Below are 21,603 nucleotides of genomic sequence, written 5' to 3'. Positions count from 1 at the left end.
TGGGCAGCTTTTTGGTGTGTGAATTTGAGTTAATTTTATCAAATGTTTTTTCTTTCTATGAATAATTTGTAGTTCACTTTTAGATCTAGTCTAGTCTACATTAGACCTGCACCAGGCCTATTATAGACCTGGTTTAGGTCTGGTGGTACTTCAAGCCAAATGTTTTCTTTGGCAGTGGCTTGCTAACTTTTCACACCAAGTACCACCATAGACTATTTCTTGAACATGCATATGTATTAAATGGCAAAAACTTTTACACTAGCTGACATGTTAAGCAAATTCTCACATGGAGCTACTTTTTTCTCATAACTGTGGCTTTCAATTTTTATTATATTAACAAGATGTGCCTTAAAGGACCTGTACAAGATTTTCTTCCATGTTTTCATGCAATATTTGTCTTGCCCCAGTACAGATATATTGTACAAGCAGTTTATGGTCAAAATAAGCCTGCTGTGTATTGTCTGCAGGTAATTACAAAATGTTGTATTATCAGAGAATAAGGAAATGCACTGTTAGCATGCTAGCTGGTAGCTTTATTATAATTCTGATAGTTGTGAAAAGCGTTCATGAAGTGTATCATCTTGATGAATAATTAGAATGCTCTAAATGCATAAGGTAAGTGAGCAGTAACTTTGGACTAATGCTAACTGTTATTTATTTTTTATTTTTTTGTACAGTGTCTTTAAATCACTGGATATTTTTGTGTTAAATAGTAAAGTCCAAACTCTGCTCCAAACCACATGCTTTCATTAACAGGACTGGCTAGACATGTCGATGAATCTTGACTGGATTAAAATGTGCCGAATTGCACAGCCCTGGGTCAGACAGTTGTGTGTTTTTCAGATCATCCCATCCATCTCCACACTGCCCTGGTACACGACTCTCATCCCCCTGGTGGTTGTGCTGGGAATCACCGCCATCAAAGACCTGGTGGATGACCTGGTAAGTGATGCATGTTTGCTCTTACACAAACTATTAAGGATGCATCGATACCAGTATTGGATATTGGCACCATTACTGAAAAATTTGCTGGATCAGATATCAGCTTCCAAATATCGTTTCTACGATTTAAGGTTGAAACTCACATTCTATTGTCTAAATGTTGTTGTTTTTTTATTATCACTGTGGTCTCGGAATCACCGAGTCTATTCCTTAGTATCAAAATCAAGTTTAAATTTTAGTATTGTGACACTAGGTCTCAGTTCAGCAAGTCTATTTTTTAGGTTTCTTTCTGAGCTACAAAGCTGACTGAACTTCTGTCGCTCAAGACATGGCAGTTTAGACAGTGATTATCGACTGCTTTAAACCTGGATGTCTATACCAAACCACCACATGCTGCCTGCTAGGTTATGATGGCTACCTGTTAGAGTAGTATGTAGTATGAATAAACCAGTGTTAAATGACTCTTTTTGACTCTTTCAAAATGTGTGTTTGATTTCCTGCATTTCACTGAACCTGTGTTGAAATAACAGGCACGGCACAGGATGGACAAAGAGATAAACAACAGGAAGACAGAGGTTCTGCTGGACGGCAGGTTAGTTTAGAAACATTTCACCTGCTTTGTTTTATTAGAAGAACTAATGTGCATGCCCAACCTGTTTATCTACATATTTTGGTTTTCATAGTTGCCATATTGCAAAGGTTGCATAAAACTTTACATAATGTTACATAAAATTGATTCTTGTGAGCTTTTAGCCATGTTATAATGTTGTTGCCTCATCAAAAACATAGAGTTGTGTTTTTTTTGCTCTCCCTTGAACTGCTGCCTTATTGTGGTGGGGGAGTTTGCGTACCCAAATGATCCTTGGAGCTATGTGGCCGGGGCATTATGCCCCTGGTAGTCACTGATGTGGTTGGCAAGCTCCTTGGTGGCAAGGCTCTGGGGGTGGATGAAATCCGTCTTGAGTATCTTAAATCTGAGGATGTTGTGGGGCTGCAACATTGTGTGGTGGTCAGGGACAGTACCTGTGGAATGGCAGACCAGGGTGGTGGGGAAACCGGAGGGTGTGTTCCAACTACAGGGGAATCACACTCCTCAGCCTTCCTGGTAAGGTCTGTTCCAGGGTACTGGAGAGAAGAATCCGACCGATAGTCGAACTTCGGATCCAGGAGGAGCAGTGCGGTTTTCGTCATGGTCGTGGAACACTGGACTAGCTCTATACTCTCCATCGGGTGCTCGAGGGCTCATGGGAGTTTGCCCAACCAGACCACATGTGCTTTGTGGATCTGGAAAAGTCATTTGACCGTGTCCCTCATGGTGCCCTTTGGGGGGATGCTCCAAGAGTACGGGGTCTGGGGCCCTTTGCTAAGTGCTGTCCGGTCCCGGTATGACCGGAGCAGGAGCTGTTTGCATTGCCGGCAGTAAGTCAGACCTGTTCCCAGCGCATGTTGGACTACGCCAGGACTGCCCTTTGTCATTGATTGTGTTCATTGTATTTATAGACAGAATTTCTAGGCACAGCCAGGGGCCGGAGGGGGTCCAGTTCGGGGACCACGGGATCTCATCGCTGCTGTTTGCAGATGATGTTGTCCTGATGGCTTCTTCGAGCCAGGACCTGCAGCAGGCACTTGAGCGGCCTGCTGCTGGGATGAAAATCAGCACCTCCAAATCTGAGGATTGACAGGCGGATCGTTTCAGTGTCTGCAGTGATAAAGAAGGAGCTGAGTTGAAAGGCAAAGCTCACCTATGGTCATGAGCTTTGGGTAATGACCGAAATGACAAGATCGCGGATACAAGCGGTTGAAATGAGTTTCCTACGCAGGGTGGCTGGGCGCTCCCTTAGAGATAGGGTGAGGAGCTCAGTCACATTGGAGGAGCTCGGAGTAGAGCTGCTACTCCTCCATGTTGAGAGGAGCCTGCTGAGGTGGTTCAGGCATCTATTACGGATGCCTCCTGGACGCCTCTCTAGGGAAGTGTTCCGGGCACTGGAAGGAGGCTCTGGGGAAGACCCAGGACATGCTGGAAGGACTATATCTCTCGGCTGGCCTGGGAACACCTCGGGATCCTCCCAGAAGAGCTGGAAGAAGTGCGTATGGAGAGGGAAGTCTGGGCCTCCCTGTTGAATCTGCTGCCTCCGCAACCCGGCCCCAGATAAAGCTGAAGAAAATGGATGGATGGATGGATGGATGGATGTGTTTGGTTTGTTGTTTGAGTAATCCTGGATTATTAGTTTGCATCTCCAAATCTGAAAAATGCTTTGTTCCACCTTCTGATGTCACATAGTGGTAGTTTTCAAGTTAAAAGCTACCTTTTACTATTAGTTCAGTAAATTGACAACTCCAGGCCTAAAATCATCCAAATGATTGTCGTGAAGGTGTATGGAGTTTAAAAACACAGGGAAGCACTTCCTGCATTACCACATGACATCACAAGGTACAACAGAATGTTTTCTGTTTGAGTGAAGAACTCAGCTTTAGTATGCAAGGTTTGTGTGAAAATATGTGTGAATGAAACAAAATGCAATTCCAGGTATGTTTTTGGATAAAACATGAAAATTGCGTAATATAGGCCCTTAACCTGGGGGATTTTCTAGAGCAAAGAGTTGTGTTTCAGGGGCTCACTCAAGCGGGAACCCTAACCCTAAACAATGTATGTGTGTATTGGATGGATAAGAGTCTGTTTTGTGAGAGAAGACTCACACTCACAGGCGTGTGTTCCAGGTTTCAGCCATCCAAGTGGAGGAATGTCCAAGTGGGCGATGTGGTTCGACTCAAGAAAAATGACTTCATTCCAGTAAGTGCTCACTAAACCGGACAAGTTTGTTGGATATACACTACCAGTCAAGTTTGGACACACCCCATTTATTTTACTTCTTTATTTCCATGATTATTTGCATTGTAGATTCTCAATGAAGGCATCAAAACTATTATGACATATGAGACAACAAAACAGAATTTTTGATTTTTTTAAATTCGCCTTTACCCTTTGCTTCGATCATTGCTTTTGGCATTTCATAAGATAAGATAAGATAAGATAAACTTTATTGTCCCCAAGGGGAAATTTGTCTTGGGGTCACTCCCTGCAGCTTAAAACAGAGATCACACTACAGACTTAGACCTTCACAGGTGTGCCATGGGTCACCAATTTGGGAGACATGAAGATTATTGAGAGAAGGCCAAGGGATTGCAGCTCTTTCAACAAAGCAAAGGGTGGCTACTTTGAGCATTTGAATACAATATATTTAAAAAAAAAAAAAATAGTTGCTTACCTTTACTACATAAGTCCATATATCTTCCTTCATGTATTTGATGTCTTCATGTAAGTATCTAAAATATAGAAAGTAGTAAACAAAGAAAGAAAAAAACAACATTGAAAGCGAAGGTATGTCCAAAATTTTGACTGGTAGTGCAACTTATGTAAAATGTCTTAAGAAGTTTTTAAAAGGACTGATTATGAAGCACAAAGCTACAAAAAGCAGAGTGTAGTCACAACAAGGTGCCAGATTTGATTCTCAGGCTGAATGAGTTTCTTGCATGAATCTTAATAAGGGACTAATTCTCCTGCTAACAACTCCTGACTTGAAGCATTTTGACCAACTACTGTGTGGTAACCCACTGCTTCTTTGACTGGTGGAAGATTACTTTTTTTGAGCTTTCAAGAATTTTAGAAGGTAGTTCCCTTATCAAAATCTTGCCTGAAGTTGTTCTTGGCTTAATTCACGATTGTTTTATGCATCCTGTTAAGAAAGTCTGATAAAAATCCTGTACAGTTTAAGTCCTTAAATCATTGGTGGGTTCATTAATTTATAAAGCATGCAAGGGTACGAAAATGTATGTGATTTTCCACGTTAAGTTTGAGATCTGAAAAAAACAACTTGACCCCAGAAATGAGCAGTCCAATCCAAAAACTCTGAACTTTGTCTATGGAGGTTTTCAAAGATGAGGCTGCAAAGATCTGTGCTGAGTGAGACAAAAGAAGTACTTTGCGTTGTTTATATGTACTCACATAAAATGTGATCAACTCAATTTGACTGCAAAAATGCCCAGGGGTATCATTTATGACAACAGTGTGCTTATATTCACATGCCAATCACATTGTTTAATATACTATTTTTTTTATTCTCACCTCATTCTCACTGCTGCCTGTAGATGGCGCTCTAAGACAAAATCCTAATAGGGGAAAGGCAGTACCAGAAAGTGTGTTTTCTATTCATAAGCATTTTTAAGTACTAAAACATGAAATGCCAAAGCAGAGTAACTCAAAAGCTAATTTCAATGTGTCCTTTAACTCTCCGTAACATGATGTGTCCTGCAGGCTGACATCCTGTTGCTGTCAACGTCCAACCCCAACAGTCTGTGTTATGTGGAAACCGCTGAACTGGACGGGTGAGTCCTGCTGAACAGGCCACACACTTATCTGCGGCTTGCCATACCTGTTTTAGGTCTGAGAGCAGGGTAAACTTGGTGAGCAAATAGGATTAGGCACACAAAGCACATATTACTGATATTAATGGTGTGTTATATGGTTGACATAATACTCGGGTTAGGCTGCTATTGGATATCTCAGGCCTAGAGTGGCCTGTGGGACTTTGGCTTTTTCTGTCCAAATAAGGAACAATTCCTTATTTTAAGGAATGTTGGCAACCTTAGTAAGTAATGCATTATTAGTAACCCATATTAACTGCAAATTGTTAGGTGAATGTTAAGAGTTGAAGTAATAGTACAGTAAAAAGAAACTGATGTGATTGTTTCAGGGAGACCAACCTGAAGTTTAAGATGGGCCTAAGAGTGACAGACGAGCGACTGCAGGAGGAGCAGCAGCTGGCTGACTTTGATGGTAAACTCAGATAGTTCTTTATCATCCAGATACACCAAAAACATGGAGACAAGAAGATATGGGGGGTCTCCATGTCCCTGTGTCTCCTTGTCTCCACATCATCCATGAAGACGGTCATACCGCTTCAGAAGTGCAGTGGTCACAAGCACACAGGATTCCTTTTACTCCTCTTTCTGTCCATACAATTTATAGTTTCAAAACTGCTGAACACTCAGTTCAGTAATAAAACATTTATAGCCATTGGCTTCAGTAAAAATAAAAAGGCCCATTATTTGAATCCAAACTAAACCAAACTTGGACGTCCAAAATAAAGACCAGAAATGGCGTTCATATTTAAACGTGAATTTATTAAGTATTTTATGTTGTCATAATATTTGCTTCTTAGGTTGACTTTAATATGTTGTTCCCATTTTAGGCAAGAGGAATACAGTCCATAGTTTTCAAGAAAACTCTACACATTTTGAACTTGATCTTGTATATTGGTGATTTGGTTCATTAAGCAATAACAAACCCAACTGAAAATTAGCTACAGTGAGGCAAATAAGTATTTGAACACCCTGTGATTTTGCAAGTTCTCCCACTTAGAAATCATGGAGGGGTCTGAAATTTTCATCTTCCACTGTTGGAGCAATTATTAGAAAATGGAAGAAGCTAAACATGACAATCTCCCTCGGACTGGGGCTCCATGCAAGATCTCACCTCGTGGGGTCTCAATGATCCTAAGAAAGGTGAGGAATCAACCCAGAACTACATGGGAGGAGCTGGTCAATGACCTGAAAAGAGCTGGGACCACCGTTTCCAAGGTTACTGTTAGTAATACACTAAGACGTCATGGTTTAAAATCATGCATGGCACGGAAGGTTCCCCTGCTTAAACCAGCACACGTCCAGGCCCGTCTTAAGTTTGCCAGTGACCATTTGGACGATCCAGAGGAGTCATGGGAGAAAGTCATGTGTTCAGATGAGACCAAAATAGAACTTTTTGGTCTTAATTCCACTCGCCGTGTTTGGAGGAAGAATGATGAGTACCATCCAAAGAACACCATCCCTAATGGTGCTCGAACTAGCCAGTCTCCAGACCTAAACCCAATAGAAAATCTTTGGAGGGAGCTCAAACTCTGTGTTTCTCAGCAACAGCCCAGAAACCTGACTGATCTAGAGAAGATCTGTGTGGAGGAGTGGGCCAAAATCACTCCTGTGGTGTGTGCAAACCTGGTGAAAAACTACAGGAAACGTTTGACCTCTGTAATTGCAAACAAAGGCTACTGTACCAAATATTAACATTGATTTTCTCCGGTGTTCAAATACTTATTTGCAGCAGTAACATACAAATAAATTATTTAAAAAATCATACAATGTGATTTCCAGATTTTTTTTTAGATTATGTCTCTCACAGTGGACATGCACCTAAGATGAAAATTTCAGACCCCTCCATGATTTCTAAGTGGGAGAACTTAAAAAATCACAGGGTGTTCAAATACTTATTTGCCTCACTGTATAGTAGCCAATGTATTAATACTGCGTGAGTGCTCATTCTTATGTCCACCATATGAAGACTTTGCCATGAACAGTGTGTGTCTCTGTGCTCTGTCTCCAGCACTGATCGAGTGTGAGGAGCCCAATAATCGTCTAGATAAGTTTACAGGGACCATGCTGTGGCAGCGAGAGCGCTACCCTCTGGACCTGGACAACATGCTCCTGAGAGGCTGTAAGGTTCGCAACACTGACATCTGCCATGGACTGGTCATCTTTGCAGGTGTGCTCCTTTAACAATAGCAAACAAACTATATCTATCGGTCTATCGATCTTGTAATATATAGATTTCTTTTTTTTCATGAGAATTCTGCTCCAGTGTCACTCACCCTCTATCCACGCCCACTGCTCTGTACTTACTAACATTTATTATATTTATTCAGACTCTGGATGTTACATGTCTTGTAGGAGCTGACACCAAAATAATGAGGAATGGAGGGAAGACCAGGTTCAAGCGCACCAAGATCGACGAGCTGATGAACTACATGGTGTATACGGTGAGTGCTTGGAGTTGTTGAGTACACGGTGAGTGCTCGGAGCTGATTGATTAGGAGCTGTTTGCCTCTTTGGCTTTCCTCATAAGGTGCTCTCTCTCTGCAGATCTTTGCTCTGCTTGTCCTGGTGGCTGCTGGATTGGCCATCGGTCACACCTTCTGGTACGAGCAGATCGGCAGCAAAGCCTGGTACCTGTATGACGGCAAGGACTACAGCGCATCCCACCGGGGCTTCCTCAGCTTCTGGGGTTACATCATTGTGCTCAACACCATGGTGCCCATCTCCCTCTACGTCAGGTCAGACCGGACATGACCTCAATGCTAACTGTCACATGTAACATTAACTGTCTAATGCATTTTATAATGTTTCTCTTTCAGTGTGGAGGTGATTCGGTTGGGCCAAAGTAAATTCATCAACTGGGATTTACAAATGTACTTTGCTGAGAAAGACACCCCTGCCAAGGTACGTGCTTAGCGTTTAGCCATAACATTTCTGGTTAAGGGTTCTCGGTGGCAGTAGATCAGTTGGTAGAGTGCTTATCCTCTGATCTGGAGATTGGTGGTTCAAATTCTGCTCTCAACATAAACGTTGGTAGAGCGGTCAGATCCACTGGCCCACAGATTTCAGCTCCCACAGATGAATACTGCCATTGTGATACTTTGAGTGCCTTGAAGGTAGTAAACCTTATAATAGTAGTAAACATATAAATGTGAACATTTACCGACTTGTCTCCTTTGAGATTTTATTGCCTAGAATGTTGCACTGCATAGCATAAAATTTATACATCATCAAGATAAGCAGGTGATGCTACTTGGCAAGTTACAAGTCACATTTGTGAAGAGGCAAGTCTACTCACAATATGAAATGTATAACATCCATCTTAATAATAACAAGATCAACATTTCAATGGAGATGAGCTAAGACCAGAAAAGTGACTGTGTTTATGCTGCTTTTCTAATTTACTGTTCTTTCTTCAGGCTCGAACCACAACTCTGAATGAACAGCTGGGCCAGATCGAGTACATCTTCTCAGACAAAACAGGCACTCTAACCCAAAACGTCATGCAGTTTAAGAAGTGCACCATTGCAGGGCGTAGTTATGGTAACTTTTTAAATAAGATGTACCTTTCAAAGTACTTTTCTAGCAATACACTTTTACTCCTACTTGAGTAATATTTCTTTATTGAAGTAACAGTACTCTTATTTGAGTAAAAGTTTTTTGGTTATTCTTTCCACTGTGAGTAAGTCTACAAGTGACATGATTTGTTTCTTACACCATTCCTTCAGATATATAGTTTGTCTCATTTTTTATTTCAAATTATAAATCTAATGTTACATCCTGCCAGTTACTCTTTTAAGTTACTTTTACATCAGAAGGTGTTTTCACAAATACTTTTTTACTCTTACTTGAGTCATTTTTTTGGACCACAATCTTGTACTTCTACTTTGACTTAACATTACTCTTAATTGAGTAAAGTTTTTGGCTACTCTACCCACCTCTGTAGATTAGATGATCAAATAGTAATGTTTTATAGTGAACTGTTCTTTTCAGGTGACCCAACCACTGCTGAAGGAGTATCACTGGATAGAGGGAGGGTAAGCTTATATTTTGGTTACCTTTTTGCCTTGCCTCATTGACCACTTGAGTAGTTGTAGCTGAATTGACAGAAGCCGATGTTTTCTTTGTTGTGTTGTTTCAGCCAGTGGACTGGACTTGGAATCGTTACGCAGACAAAAAGTTTCCGTTCATGGACCATTCACTTGTGGCTACTGTGCGATCTGGAAAAGACAAGGATGCCATGGAATTCTTTAAGCTACTGTCCCTGTGCCACACAGTCATGGTGGATGGTAAATTACAACATGCTGTCAATCATCAGCCTTATATCCTCTTCTCCTACAGATCTGATGTATCTCAGTAACACAAATCCTGATCACCATTTTTCTGGAAACTAAGTGGAAAGTTTGTGTTTGTATCTGAGGGTATAATGTGCCAATGCTTGCTCAATTATATTAGTGGCAAGGTCCAAAACCAAGCTATATATATATCTATCTATATCTATCTATCTATATATATATATATATATATATATATATATATATATCTATATATATATATATATATATATATATATATATATATATATATATATATATATATATATATATATGTTAAAGTATACCATAAAATCCGCAAATTAGATGAGATGGGTGCAGATACAATTAATTTTGATGCTAATTTGACAAAATAGTTTCACCTTAAACCATTTGTGCTGATAGAGGGAGTACTATGCAAATGTACTTGTAAATGTACTTCATGCCTGCGGCTGAAGCGGTTTTAGATGTCAACCATGCCTGTTGTAGTATTTAATACTTTAATAATACACCGCCCACAAGCCTACTTCATCCATGCTACCACATGACAATTCTCCCTAAATAAAAAAAAAACTCTGAAACTTATTAAACATATTAATACATTATTTTCAGCAAATATAGAATTTTCCAAACAATACAAGGTAACATGTTGATCAAAATATGTTAGCAGTTACTACCCCCCGATCCATTTGCTTATGTTGAAAGGTCTGTGCATCTGTTACCTGTGTCTGCAGAAGAAATGGTGTACCAGGCTGCGTCTCCAGATGAGGGTGCTCTGGTAACCGCTGCCCGAAACTTTGGTTATGTGTTCATGTCCAGAACCCAGGACTCAATCACCATCCGAGAGGGCGAGCAAGAGAGCACCTATGAGATGTTAGCCCTGCTCGACTTCAACTCGGACCGCAAACGCATGTCCATCATCTGTAAGTGTTCGGAGAGGTGGGAAGGATGGGAATATTCAGGATGCATAAGGAAATGGGCAGAGGCTCAGCTACTAACTACACTGCCTGGCCAAAAAAAAGTCACCACCAAAAAAAACGGTCACACACTTGTTGGACCACCTTTAGCTTTGATTACGGCATGCATTCGCTGTGGCATTGTTTCAATAAGCTTCTGCAATGTCACAAGATTTATTTACATCCAGTGTTGCATTAATTTTTCACCAAGATCTTGCATTGATGATGGTCGAGTCTGACCTCTGCACAAACTCTTCTCCAGCACATCCCAAAGATTCTCAATGGGGTTAAGGTCTGGACTCTGTGGTGGACAATCTATGTGTGAAAATAATGTCTCATGCTCCTCACCACACTCACAATTTGAGTCCGACGAATCCTGGCATTGTAATCTTGGAATATGCCCGTGCCATCTGGGAAGAAAAAATACATTTTTGGAATAACCTGGTCATTCAGTATATTCAGGTAGTCAGCTGACCTCATTCTTTGCTGAACCTAAACCTGACCAACTGCAGCAACCCCAACCTATTTGCTTAGTTAAATCCAGGTGGCTGCGTTTTGGGGTTTTTTTGGCCAGGGGTGTGTATATGGGCGGTTGTAATGGTGGCTTATACTGAGGACACTGGGGCTGGGACAGACTGGCTGGGACAGATGAACAGCCTGTTAAGCCAAGCCATGACTTGGTGGTGAATGGATCACCTATCTGGCATCAGCAGTGTTTTCTCACATATTTGTCAGTCATTATTGAGACTCTTGGACCTGGACCCTTATTCATAGTAAACAGCTGGCTCTGTGCACCACGACACCCAACTAGTTCTGGTCAATCAGAGCAGTAATCACTATAAGTTGAAAGAGGTACCTTTCTAAACACAAGTGTTTTCATCTCAGTTGTAAATGGTTTAGCATGTAGTCAGTGACATTCACCCCTAGCTCCCTGTCCACTGCATGATTTATCGGGATTTCTTGATTTTAGGGCAACTCTGCAAAAACTTCATAGAGCTCATAAGGGAGGAAATGGCCATGCTTACTGTTCTAACAACAGAAACAAGGCAGTCATTTACATTGGAAATAAACCTGTGGGGTTTGTGGGACCCAATGCATCTGCATACTTTGCTTATACCAAGGAAGCTAGTGAAATCAAATCAAATCAATGCAAAAGACTTTATTTATCCCCAAGGGGAAAATCTGCAATAAACCTCCTTATTGTCCTATGGCAGTCAGGAAGAAGGAGCATTCATTCTGTTGAATGTCCATTGCTCCACTACCTCAAACAGAGTCTCTGAACTACTTCCTATAGTTGAACCACCCCTCTGAATTACTTTTTCTAGATCTCTTTTTCTGAGACTGCCCCCAACTGACTGCAGCACAAAAAACAGAGTTAACCACCTGTTAAAACATATGCAACAGTTTATTGTATACATTGAAAGACCTTGGTTTCTTAGAAAATATAGCCAGCTTTCACCTTTCCTATAAAGTGCATCTGTATTTGTGGACCAGTTCAGCTTGATGTCCAGATGCGCCCCCAAGTGTTTATAGGTGGACACTATTTCAATATCTTCCTTACTGATGGTCACAGTTTGAATTGAGGGTGTGTCACACCTAAAGTCAATGACCACCTCTTTTGTTTAGGTGTTTAGAATGAGACTGTTTTCTTGGCTCAATTTATAAAAGGTCTCTATAAGACTTACTAGCACCCTAAACTACCCTAAAGTACCCTACCTTAAAATTTGGTTCTTGAGAGTGTACATCTTTGGTCAAGTTATTGTGTATTATCTACTAATATCTGCAATGATATTCCCTGTGTATTTGCCGTGGAATTGAATTGTATAATAATTGTGATCTTTAATACTGACAGAGTGGTTTATAGTGATCAGTAGAATGACTGTGGCGTCTGTTTCAGTGCGTTTCCCCGATGGCCGTATCCGCCTGTACTGTAAAGGAGCTGACACTGTCATCTACGAGCGCCTGTCTCCAGACTCCAGGCACAAGGACACCACCCAGACTGCACTGGATGTCAGTAACCTTACCTCTGCACACTGTTTGTTGTGTATAAGATGTGCTGACTCTGTAGTTTAGACCTTTACATACATGTTCTAAGATGCATTAATTAAGTGGAAAATGATTCAGGCTTCCCTCAGTGCTTAATAAGATCATGTTCAGAGTAAGACATAAATGACAAATCTAAGCACAATTTTTCCAAGAAAGAATGCTGTTTGATTTTTTTGATTTTTTTATCCATGTTATTTATAAATTAACTGATTATGTATACTTAATGCATTACGTTTGTGTGAGTGGAAGTTTTTCTAATGACAAGCCTAATCCCCCTTCCATTGTCTTGTGTGTTCTAGACCTTTGCTAACGAAACGCTGCGCACACTCTGTCTGTGCTACAAAGACATCAGCGCAGAGGAGTACGAGTCATGGTCGCGCCGCCACAAGGAGGCGCAGGTGGTGTTAGCCGACAGGGAGGGAGCTCTAGACCGGGTGTATGAAGAGATCGAGAAGGGCCTCATGGTACTGTTCTCAGCCTCTACGGTCTGTGCGTGTGTGGCACTGTGCTTATGGAAAGCACAGCAAAACACCCCCTCACAGCTACTGTCGCACAAGCTTCTAGGGCAGGGATGTCAAAGTCAAATACACGGAGGGCCAAAATAACAAATTTGCTATAAGCCAAGGGCCGGACTGGTTCAATGTTTATTAAAACATATTGAAATGACTGCACACAGCCTATTGAACCAAGACCTAACACAGTGTATATTATTTAATGATTAAATGAATAAAGCAATATTTTTTTATGGCTCTGTCAGTAACCTCAAGGGAAACATTTTCAACAGGCAAACAGTAAAAAAGTAAATGTCCTTCAAAAACAAAATATGTTCCTTAATATCAAGATAAATGCATAAATGAAATTGCATGCAAGTGAAAATGCATTATTGTAGTGCTCTGTGATCCTACCAATCACTGCTTTCAAATAGGTTAAATTGCAGATAAGAGCCATGAGAAAGAATACAACTGATTTTTCCTCATTTTACTGAGTCCATTCAACTGAAAAAGAAATATAAATAAATAAATAAATAAAGACACAGCAAATAGTGACCCTTCTCATTTTCCTAGTCTGAGACATGTATGTGAAACCAACCATACTGCTGACTAGAGTCCCTACAAAGACAAGATTGCGGGATTGCTGAGGGAGTTTGAGAGACAATTTCAAATCTTTAGCAAAGTTGAGACAGAATTTGCAGTTTTTCGCCCCCCATTCACAATCAAAACTTCTGATGTGCCCACTGACATGCAACTTGAAGTAATGGATTTACAGAGTGATGTAACACTGAAGGACAAATTTGCTTCTGTGGGCTTGGACACATTTTATCAGTGTCTTCTGCCAGGGTACCCTAAATGAACAGCACTAGCTGCAAAAATCCTGTGCATGTTCGGGATTACCTACCTTTGAGCAAGTTTTCTCTGTAATGAACATTAATTAAAAAACAAAAAAAACAAGGCTAGGCTCAAAGTTAAGTAAGCACAAGCAGTTAAATTCTGAAATTTTGAAACTGGCAGCTACTCAAGTCACGGTGCCTGATATTGATGCATTTGTGCAGACTAAAAGATGCCAAGTTTCTGGAGCAAAAATAAAGCAGGGCTGAATCCTGTGAAATGCCACTTGAAACATTATGCAAATGAATTGCCCTCTGGGATCAATAAAGTTTTCTGAATCTGAATCTTATTTGCACTATGAAAAACACATACTGTTACATTCAGAGTTTGGTTGGGAAGAATATGACTTGTACAAATACACATAACATGGCATGCATAACATTAATAATCCACATAAACTAAAACCATTGCCCATAACAAGTGATAAAAATTAGATTAATATTAAACTGGTCTCTGATGTGCCTAACTGCACATATATGTTCAATGGAGGGAGTAACTTAAGAATGTTTGTGCAGCTGATTGGAGCCACAGCGATTGAGGATAAACTTCAAGATGGAGTTCCAGAGACTATCGCTAAACTGGCCAAAGCTGACATCAAGATCTGGGTGCTCACTGGAGACAAGAAAGGTACTGCCCACAAATGAAGTCTAGCTGTAGTTCAACAACAGAACTGAACCTGTCTTCTTTCAGAAACTGCTGAGAACATCGGATACTCCTGCTCCCTGCTGACTGACGACATGCAGATCCACTATGGAGAAGATGTCAAGTGAGTCATCCTTTACTTCAGAGTAGTCTGTCCTCTTTACGGTGTTCAAACACACTGCTGTGTTTGCAGTGAGAAGCTGCGAATGCGCCAGAGCACCAGGAGGAGTGAACCCCCAAGCCGTCGCCCTGGGAAGAGGAAGCCAGCGGAACCTTTCTTCACCGACCCAGGAAAGAATGCTCTGATCATCACCGGAGGCTGGCTGGTGAGTCCAACAACAGTGGAAAAGTGTTTATGCTTTACCATTATAGGTGGAAATCGGGGAAATCTTACTGTCCCCCCTGCCCTTGCATTAAGGTTTCATAACAAATAGTAAATTATGGTAAAACCTAATTATATATTAGAATATATACAGTATCCACAGTTTACTGTCATTAAATAAGTCTGAAAATGAAAAATCTACACCCCTCCCTGTTGTTACACACTGGTTTAGTCCGTTGCTCTGGTGACGTGCACGCGGGCGCCAGGGCTGTTCATTTACTGTCATTTTTCATGCCAAAGAGACTGAAAATCTGCACAAATGTTTAGCTAATGCCAATAAAGCCTCATTGTATCATTCAGAAATTCAGTTTCATTTTGCTTCGTTACTTTATGTAAAACGTCACGCGTCATAGTAATGTCCAAACATGGAGAAAAGGCAAGTTAGGAGATTAGGTCATAGTCCAACAAACACAGAGTAAGTTACTAAACTTCACGGTTTGCCGAATATAATGTTAAAGACTTTGAAAAGTGAATCCTGAAAAGGAAGGAGGAGCAGACTGTTACAAAACTTTAACCAAACTCCGTCTCACGTAAGTTTATAAGTTTTGGTTTAGAAATTTAGGACACAATACCAGAGGATAACGATGAGTTTACGCTTGATACGTACAATATCTGAACTGATTCTTCTGTGCAGTCAGTGTGACTGTTCTGAGATAAAACAAATGCTGCCAACTGAATGAACAGCAGCTCAGGTCACAACACAAGACACAACTGTCCCTGCGCCAACAAATGCACCACTCACGCTTTAGCCACTGGGTTTTAACGCAGTGCGAGCGCAGTGTATTTTCTTACCGGTAACAGAAGAAACTGCAGCTTGCGCGCCTAAAGTTGAAACCAAACACATAATATGAACCAAACTCCGCTAAAAACCTCCTCCTCGGTCCCGGTAAAGGTGTAATTCCAGGTAAATGTAGTATATCCATGTGGAGCGCGTGCGTAAAGATGCAGCCAAATGAGTGCGCGTAAAGCTCCATAATCATCCTCCTTCACTCAGGAAACCCCGCAGTAAAATCTAAATGTAGTAAGTAAACAAAACAAAAAGCACGTGATCCGCAGCGCTGCATTTGTTATTAATCCCCAGAAGGAGAAAACAAGTGAAATTTAAGCGCGTCTGCGTCAACTGTGCGTGCGCTCGTTCATTTGCGCATTAGTTATTAGTTATAACTAAACAGACTTCACATAGTCTACGTATTTTTAATTAAAAAAAATTATAGTCATAACGTGACTAAAGCTTGAATAATATTTTTGTTTAATATTGTCCATTCATTTACACGTGTGTATGTGATGTGATGTAGTGCTTCTATTTAATCTTTAAATATTTATTTTATTGTTTATTTTAAATATTTATTTATACAATATTTACTTTTATATGTTAATGTGAATGTTAAACAAGCATCTATTCTTCATCTTGTTTTTAAACTAATATCTGTGGGGAGAAGTCTGGATTATGGGGGCTCCATAATCTCCTCTATTAATGGGACACACTGGATTGTGTGTGTTTAAAACATTTACCACTTTGATAACAGAATTTTTTTCTAAATCTAAAAGAAAATAAAAAAAAAATAATAGAAAGTCTTATATGGAGTCGTTGGAGCGTGTTGAATTTGTTTCCATATTTTCACATTGTTCAACAGTATTTTGTACAGTTACACACATAGCTATTTGTAAATAAATTAAACTGTTTACTGAATACCTTTTCATTGTTCAAATGGCAAATATTCCCTAGTAGGTTAATAATAGCCTCATCATAGTAACATAGTTATTGACTTTATGATTAAGTATCTTTACATTGACCTCAAAAGATATCTTCCCCCCTTCGCCCCTGTTTACCATCCACTTCAGGTGTATGTTTTGACAAATGTACATTTCATGCATTTGTTTAGAATGAAATTCTGTATGAGAAAAAGAAGAAGCGGAGGCGTCTGCGTCTACGGCGTCTGGGCAGACAGCCCCCTCCTTCTAGCCCTCAGGATGGACAGCCCATGAACGACTGGGAGAAGGAGCAGAGACAGGTACACGATCAGTATATTAATAAAATGGGCACCAAAGGAGGATGGGAGGGCATCTGACACAAACAGTACTGCAGATGCACTCATTGTGAATGGTAAACCCCCAAGCTTATGTTTTTGTGTGTAGGCAGCACGGTGGCTGAGTGGCAACACTCATGCCTCACAGCAAGAAGGTTTGGTTGGATCCCCTGGTCGCCCAGGCCTTTCTGTGTGGAGTTTTTCATGTTTCTCCCTGTGTCTGGATGGGTTTCCTCCGGGTACTCCGGTTTCCCCCATCAACCAAAACATGAACACCCTTCAAGACAACTGTTGTTGTGATTTTGGGCGTTACAAAAATAAAATGAATTGAATTGATTTAAAAAACTGTTGTTCTGCTAATATTCACAAAGTGTAGTCCAATCTACTGGAGCTCGCTTATTAAAAGAGAAACTTTAGTCTGTTTGACCCCAGGTACATGTGTTTCAGGTTGACTTTGTGGACATGGCGTGTGAGTGCGAGGCCGTCATATGCTGTCGAGTCACTCCCAAGCAAAAGGCTAATGTGGTCAGTCTGGTAAAGAAGTACAAGAAGGCCGTGACCCTGTCCATCGGAGATGGCGCCAATGACGTCAACATGATCAAAAGTACCAGCCACACTGTCACTGAGGCGTAGTAGAGCCTGAACAAGCATATTCAATCATGGCTAAGCCAAGATTTTGTGTTTTTGTTTCATCCAATATGTAGTATGAACAAACCAGGGTTAACCCTCCATTTCAGCTTTGTAGTACAGAGAATATGCAAAAAGTCTCAAAAGAAAGCCTAATTGGAAGTATATGTTGTCCAAACTGTGGACCAAGGTTTGTTTATGAGTTAGTTATTTAGAATGATTGTACACATTCTTCAAGCAGCGCCAACTCATTTAACGTCATCTCTTCCAAAATTAAGTACAGTTTTCACACAACATACCACACACAACATTTCATACAACAAAATCTCAACATCTTGTCAATAATATGCTCAATTTTAGCATGGGGAGCAAGGGGAGGAAACTTTAAAAATGTTAATACATTGTCTTTGGCAACTATAGCATTTTCGACAATAAAAAGCAACATGAGGATCTAAATATATTATGTTAGCAGTTAATATCCCATAGAACCAAAATACCCCCTTTTTAAAATAATTCCTTCACTAAATGTTGACATTCTTTATCTAAGCTGACAGCTCTTGTCCTGTGCCCCCAGCGGCAGACATTGGTGTGGGCATCAGTGGGCAGGAAGGCATGCAGGCTGTCATGTCCAGTGACTATGCATTCGCCCAGTTCCGCTACCTAGAGCGTCTCCTGCTGGTGCACGGCCGCTGGTCCTACATTCGTATGTGCAAATTCCTGCGCTTCTTCTTCTTTAAGAACTTTGCCTTCACGCTGGTCCACTTTTGGTACTCCTTCTTCAGTGGTTACTCCTCCCAGGTCAGTGCTCCCACACTCAGCATCTCCAAGTTTGCTTAGCCTTCTGCGCTCATCTGTTTCCTTTGTCTCCTCTCCTTTTTCTTTTTCTCATGTTTCTCTCCCTTTGTGTCCTCTCTCCTTTCCTCTTCTCTGCTGTTCTTTCCCTTCATTTCCTCTCCCCTCGTTTCCTGTGTGTGTGTTCCAGGTGGCGTATGAAGACTGGTTCATCACTCTGTATAACCTGTGTTACAGCAGCTTACCTGTGCTGCTGGTGGGCCTTCTGGACCAGGTCTGACCCTCTTCATCAACACATGAACCCTAAACCCTAAGCCCTTACTGAACGTGTACAACATGCTCTGCTGTTTTCCTTTTAACTGTAGGACGTTAACGATAAATTAAGCCTGCGGTTTCCCAAACTGTACCTGCCCGGCCAGCAGGGGTCTCTCTTCAACTACAAGAACTTCTTCATCAGTCTGTTCCACGGCATCTTTGTGTCTCTGCTCATCTTTTTCATCCCCTACGGAGCCTTTCTGCAGACCATGGGCCAGGATGGGGAGGCTCCCTCAGACTACCAGTCCTTTGCTGTGGTCACCGCCTCTTCCCTCATCTTCATTGTCAATCTACAAGTGGGTGCCATCCTCCCTCATCTTCATCAATCTACAGGTCAGTGTTGCCATCACATTAACAGGGGTTCTTTTGTATTTTAGATTTCCCTGGACACCTCTTACTGGACATTTGTCAACTGTTTTGCTGTATTGGGCAGCATCGCCATCTATTTTGGTATCATGTTTGACATCCACAGTGCTGGCATCCATGTTATCTTTCCCGCCTTCTTCACCTTCACCGGTCAGTTCCACAACTCAAACACATTTTACTTTATGCTGGCTGAAAGCTTAGCTTCATGTGATATGTGCAGGAGCAGCGTCCAATGCGCTGCGACAGCCCTACCTTTGGCTCACCATTGTCCTGACTGTGGGTATGAGCCTGCTGCCTGTCATCTGCATCCAGTTTCTCTACAAGACCATCTGGCCCTCAGTGGGGGACAAGGTGATTTTATGACACTGCTGAAGAAGCACATTTGAAGTTCCTAAATAGTTGTAGAAGGATGAAAAATGTGCTTTGTGTGATAAACTTATCAGTAATGTGTATAAATGTTGTGCTCTTTTGTGGCTGTAGGTCCAGAGGAACAGGAAGAAGTATGAGCAGGAGCTGGAGCGTGAGGAGCGAGAGAAGGCACCAGCATTCCAAAGGGGCCGTCGTTCCCGCAGGTCTGCCTATGCCTTCTCCCACTCACGTGGATATGCAGACCTCATCTCCTCTGGTCGCAGCATCCGGAGGAAACCCACTGGGAGAGGCACCACCCTGCAGCACAGCATCCGTGAGATACCCCACGCAGAGAACATCTGAGCTCCAGCCTTTAGGCTACATACCCAGACACTGCATGGTATGGGGCAAGTGAGACTGACTCTCTTAAATGTGGTTTGCACAAACATTGGCAGGGTCATCTTGGAAAGCCCTTTTTAATATAGTGCAATGCTGCAACATGAATTTGCGCTCACAAAAATATAAGCTATGTACATCCATAGCAATGTTTTCAAAGGACAGATTTTAATACACAAAATGTCCTTGGTGAATGGATGATGACACCATTCATGTTATATTATAATAGTTACATTTTAGAAGTTTGGATTTTTCATCAGAGTAGATATAATACTGTGAAAGGCCAGTTCCTAGAATCACCAGGGATCTTTTTGTAGCTCATGGACTTTTCCACAATGCCAAGCATGTAAAGCAATGGCTTTACTAAGGTTGCTGTAGCTCTCAGCAGATGGAGGTGAAAATTCCAGACGTTCGATAGTCTCACACCTCTCATGTGTTTGTATGTGACAGGACTTCCTCTGACTGCAGAGAAAAGTCGGGACTCTGCGATTTTCTAAGCTGGCCTCATGAGGCATTGTGAGCCCAAATACCCTTTAATAGTTTATTGTGAAAAAAAATTTGGTGTATGATAAATGATTTAGTTTCTGATGTCTCTGTATAGACAGGTGTTTTAATGTGTATTTAATCGGTTATTAAATGTCTTCCATAAATCACATGTGCGTTACAAGGCACAGGGGCTTTTAAAGTTCTACTGTATATTTTTCACTTAATATTCAACCAAAAGACTGTTACTGAATGCTTTTATGAATGGGAATATATTTTATTATCTGCTTGTTAATAAAACATATCTTACAAATCCAGTTGTATTAATTGTCTTATGAAACCACATTAACTAATGTGCTTGTTTAATAAGTTTGAATTTAAAACTAGGTCCCAGCCTGTTCACAGGGCCGGTGTAGGTCCATACCCTTAACTGTTCAATTGATTTTCAGTTTAAAAATGTAAATTTGACTCCCTTTGAGAAACCATGATTTTCCATTTAAACAAAAGCTCGCGAAAATTTAATTGAAAACACTGCAGTTCTGTAACCCCACAGTGCAGAATACAAATCAAATTACTTACAACCCCTAATATTGTTATGGGGAGGTGTAGGCCGACTATCTGAACACTTTTCCATTTTCACATGAGAGAGAAGGCCTATGGGCAGTTTAGTAGGCCTACTTTAACTACTACGGACCACACACCACTGTGAAGCCAGCGCGGGGCGTAATATTTCATATTTTCAGTTAGTTTAGTCATAGGTGGGGAGCGTACACAGGGGAGGGGGGTATACGGGCGTCACAGGTGGGTTGGTTTGGTTTTTGGTTATAGTTAGCCTATTATTTGTTATTGTCTGGATTGGTTGGCTGGGTATAAAAAATAGCTTAGAATAATTTATAGGGTAAGAGGTAGAGTCAGAAAGGTTTACAGGTCAACTATCAAGATGAACGAAGATAGAGCACTACAGATGGAGATGAAGATGAACACTACAGATGGAAATTAGCATTTTGCTAAATCTGGTGCAGCCATCTTTTTAATGTATCTGCACACTGTCCTTCAAATAAAAAATAGAGAGGACGCCTTGCTCTGTTTCTCTTCCTGTTTAAGGTAAAATGCAATTGTTATGACTTAATATTTTTGATATTGATACTTAATATACTAAAATAA

At 40.9% G+C, this 21,603-nt stretch overlaps 1 protein-coding gene across 1 annotated transcript in view; it reads left to right on the top strand.

Annotated features, from left to right (window-relative positions):
- Window positions 1-20,756, top strand: part of atp8b1 (ATPase phospholipid transporting 8B1) — a 34,733-nt gene extending 13,977 nt beyond the window's left edge. The window contains exons 5-30 of the mRNA XM_033989491.2: window positions 844-942; window positions 1,473-1,534; window positions 3,661-3,733; window positions 5,255-5,325; window positions 5,694-5,776; window positions 7,373-7,531; window positions 7,717-7,805; window positions 7,909-8,099; window positions 8,181-8,265; window positions 8,781-8,904; window positions 9,355-9,398; window positions 9,503-9,650; window positions 10,409-10,597; window positions 12,528-12,640; window positions 12,976-13,140; window positions 14,577-14,688; window positions 14,752-14,827; window positions 14,897-15,029; window positions 16,969-17,097; window positions 17,560-17,716; window positions 18,314-18,537; window positions 18,722-18,805; window positions 18,897-19,142; window positions 19,224-19,362; window positions 19,433-19,563; window positions 19,693-20,756. Of these exons, the coding sequence (XP_033845382.1) occupies window positions 844-942; window positions 1,473-1,534; window positions 3,661-3,733; window positions 5,255-5,325; window positions 5,694-5,776; window positions 7,373-7,531; window positions 7,717-7,805; window positions 7,909-8,099; window positions 8,181-8,265; window positions 8,781-8,904; window positions 9,355-9,398; window positions 9,503-9,650; window positions 10,409-10,597; window positions 12,528-12,640; window positions 12,976-13,140; window positions 14,577-14,688; window positions 14,752-14,827; window positions 14,897-15,029; window positions 16,969-17,097; window positions 17,560-17,716; window positions 18,314-18,537; window positions 18,722-18,805; window positions 18,897-19,142; window positions 19,224-19,362; window positions 19,433-19,563; window positions 19,693-19,923 (3,357 nt within the window). The 3' untranslated portion in view covers window positions 19,924-20,756. The remainder of the gene's footprint in view (window positions 1-843; window positions 943-1,472; window positions 1,535-3,660; window positions 3,734-5,254; window positions 5,326-5,693; window positions 5,777-7,372; window positions 7,532-7,716; window positions 7,806-7,908; window positions 8,100-8,180; window positions 8,266-8,780; window positions 8,905-9,354; window positions 9,399-9,502; window positions 9,651-10,408; window positions 10,598-12,527; window positions 12,641-12,975; window positions 13,141-14,576; window positions 14,689-14,751; window positions 14,828-14,896; window positions 15,030-16,968; window positions 17,098-17,559; window positions 17,717-18,313; window positions 18,538-18,721; window positions 18,806-18,896; window positions 19,143-19,223; window positions 19,363-19,432; window positions 19,564-19,692) is intronic.
- The last annotated feature ends 847 nt before the right edge of the window (window positions 20,757-21,603 follow it).

This window comes from Periophthalmus magnuspinnatus, chromosome 23 (assembly GCF_009829125.3).
Source record: "Periophthalmus magnuspinnatus isolate fPerMag1 chromosome 23, fPerMag1.2.pri, whole genome shotgun sequence".
In the NCBI taxonomy this organism is placed as follows: Eukaryota; Metazoa; Chordata; class Actinopteri; order Gobiiformes; family Gobiidae; genus Periophthalmus; species Periophthalmus magnuspinnatus.
Note: the sequence above shows the minus strand (reverse complement) of the source record. Positions and strands in the feature narration are given on the sequence as shown.